At 46.1% G+C, this 2726-nt stretch overlaps 1 protein-coding gene across 8 annotated transcripts in view; it reads left to right on the top strand.

The window, feature by feature from the left end:
* The first annotated feature begins 6 nt into the window (after positions 1–6).
* The window catches only part of picalmb (phosphatidylinositol binding clathrin assembly protein b), a 24184-nt gene continuing 21464 nt past the window's right edge, over positions 7–2726 (top strand). For all 8 annotated transcript variants that reach the window (XM_020622427.1, XM_020622421.1, XM_020622426.1 and 5 more), the window contains exon 1: positions 7–546. In XM_020622427.1, the coding sequence (XP_020478083.1) occupies positions 417–546 (130 nt within the window). In that variant the 5' untranslated portion in view covers positions 7–416. The remainder of the gene's footprint in view (positions 547–2726) is intronic.

The raw sequence follows: 2726 nt of genomic DNA, 5'->3' as shown, positions 1-2726 counted from the left end.
GGCGGCAGGAGGAGGAGGAGGAGGCGGCGGCTGGAGAGGAGACGCAGGGATCCGGTGTGCCACATCGGGATGAAAGCGAGACAGAGGCCCGGGTCGGATGAGTCAGCGAGTGGACCCTGCAGTCGCTGCATCCCAAAAATCTGAATGAACTGAAAGGAAACGAGCGGCGCAACAAGAAAGACACAATTTAACAGTTTTGATCGTCGCCGTCGTCAGATTCCGCTCCTCTTTATCCCGCCCTCCTCTAGTCCGCGTCTGCCATAGCCGAGGTCTGAGTCTCACTTCCACCAAGGTGAGAAAAGGGGGGGTCCGGCAAGGTTGCGGAGGAGGCTGAAGTTTTATTTTATTTGTCGAAGCTCGTCAATCCAGAGGAAGCATTCGTTATTAAAAGTGTGTTGAGCACCGAGTGAGCGAAGATGTCGGGGCAGAGCATTACGGACAGGATAACTGCAGCCCAGCACAGCGTCACGGGATCCGCCGTGTCGAAAACAGTGTGCAAGGCCACCACTCACGAAATAATGGGTCCGAAAAAGAAACACTTGGACTGTGAGTATCTTTCAAACAGCACACGAATGTTCCCAGTGAAAGCAGCACTCAGCGGGCTGAGATATGGCGCTGGTGGAGCTACAAGGCCTCACAGCCTCGGATAGCCGGGGTGCTGTTTGCTTGTTCATGTCACGGACATAGTGCTACGAAATCAAAGACAGGCCCTGTTGAAATAGTCATATGTACAAGTAAGAGTGTTTTAGAGACGTATACGTTCTTATTAACGCTTACAAGCCATTTTCTTTTATTTATTTATCCTCAGTTACTGTCAAACCAGCCTGTCTGGCTTTCTGCTTCTCATGTTTACCCACTGACCCTTAGCTTTAATGGCTAGCCCACAAAGCAGCACACCTGGATAATTAGGTGTTAGATACTTGCTAACGAGGAGAAGCTTAAATCAGTGTGAGCAGCCTCCGGCCTCCCAGACCGTGCACCTGCAGCAGGACAGGTGTCTGCTCCAGCGCAGGCCGCGCGCACTGACGTGAAGTGATTGGTAACGTGATCCCTGCTGAGTCTGATGGTGGGTTCACGATGCTTCAAACAGCGAGAGGACAAAAGTCCCACTCTGTGGCACAGGGGTAGGGGTATTCAGGGCACGGTCCAGACTGCTGCGTAAGAGCTTACATCCTAGTCGGATGCACTCATGGTCAGAGGGGCCCCTTTCTGTCTGTGCTTAGAGATGCAGTGGTAGGTTTTCTGCATATCGATCTACACTTGATGGAGGTAATGATAGCCCTACATCATCATAGGATTTCAGTAACAGTCCAGGAAAAAGGACTATAATGTTTAATGGGTGGTGGAATGGAAATCAGATTTCGTTACTGGCTATATTAGGTACTTGTGAATATTTTGGCTTGATGGTAAAGTTGCAGGTCGCTCACCTCTTGTGCTGTTCAGGATGTCCACTTATTTTATGATGAAACATAAGGGAGGAGGTGCCAGGGTGAGACACACAGATCACTAAGTTTGTTCTACAAGTTGACATGTTGGCTCTTTGTCAGCTTAATGTTTTGTCACTGTTATGGCTGCATCAACAATAATTATTGGGTAAGTTCACAACATGTTTTTAAGTGTTATTTTGGAAGATTGCATGCTGACAGAGAAATCACAATACTGGAAATGAGGCGAGGCAGATGGGAAATGACCTGGGTGCCCCAGTTCCATAATAAGAACCAGGGCTGCAATGTAAACGTGTTGTTAGATGGAACATTAAAGGTCACAAATTATGCTCATTTTCAGGTTTATATTTGTTATTTAAAGGTTCTGCTAGAAAAGGTTTACACCCTTGTACAATCATAAAGTTAACTGGTTTCCTCAGAGAGCCAGTAGTGCCAGACCCTCTTTCACCCTCTGTGTGAGACCCCGCGCCCTAAAAGCCCAGTCTGCTCTGATTGGTCAGCTCTCACAGCGCTGAGCAGGAAAGGCCTACCAACTCCTAGCCATGCTTCCGGATTCTGGACAACTCCGAGCTCCGGTGTTAGCTCTTCTAACATAGTTAGCCATCATTGGTTTATAGCATTTCTGCTATAAATTTCACCATAATAACCACGTCTGAACCAAACACTAAACAACCACAGATGTTCGAGCGTGGGCCTGCTACTGTCTCAAACCTGTTGTCACACCTGGGTAGTGTTGTCTAATAGAGAAATACCATTAATGTGTTTACACATAGTTTGGTGCTGTTACAGTGATGCTCGACAAACCAGCGGTTACCACCATCCAACCCACTGCTCACAGGAAATTTGGCTAAAAATGTTTCACACAATTTCCCTGGTACATTCTGGCTGTTCATCAGTATTACTAGCCCAAACACTAAACCTGTTCCTGCCCTTCGGCTTTAATACAAGCTACTGTGAGCCACGTTTTTAACATGAAGCTTTTGTAATGATTAGAGTGACACACAGTTCAGTACTTTTTGACATCAGAAATGTATTCTTATGAATAAAAATAATATTTTAAGAACATATTCTTAATGATATCCTGAACTGATTACTTGTGTATAGGATTCAACCCTATACCTGAATGGTGGTGTTGGATGTCTGGCTACATCGTACATCATCTTGGCTGTTACATGAATTCATTTGTATCCTGTTAATGAACTCAATAAGACAACTCGACCACTGTGAATGTGCAAGGAGACTGTAACATGACAGTGCTGTCAGTTCATCCCCCATATTTCT

Source organism: Monopterus albus, unplaced genomic scaffold (genome assembly GCF_001952655.1).
Source record: "Monopterus albus unplaced genomic scaffold, M_albus_1.0 scaffold280.1, whole genome shotgun sequence".
NCBI lineage: Eukaryota > Metazoa > Chordata > Actinopteri > Synbranchiformes > Synbranchidae > Monopterus > Monopterus albus.
Note: the sequence above shows the minus strand (reverse complement) of the source record. Positions and strands in the feature narration are given on the sequence as shown.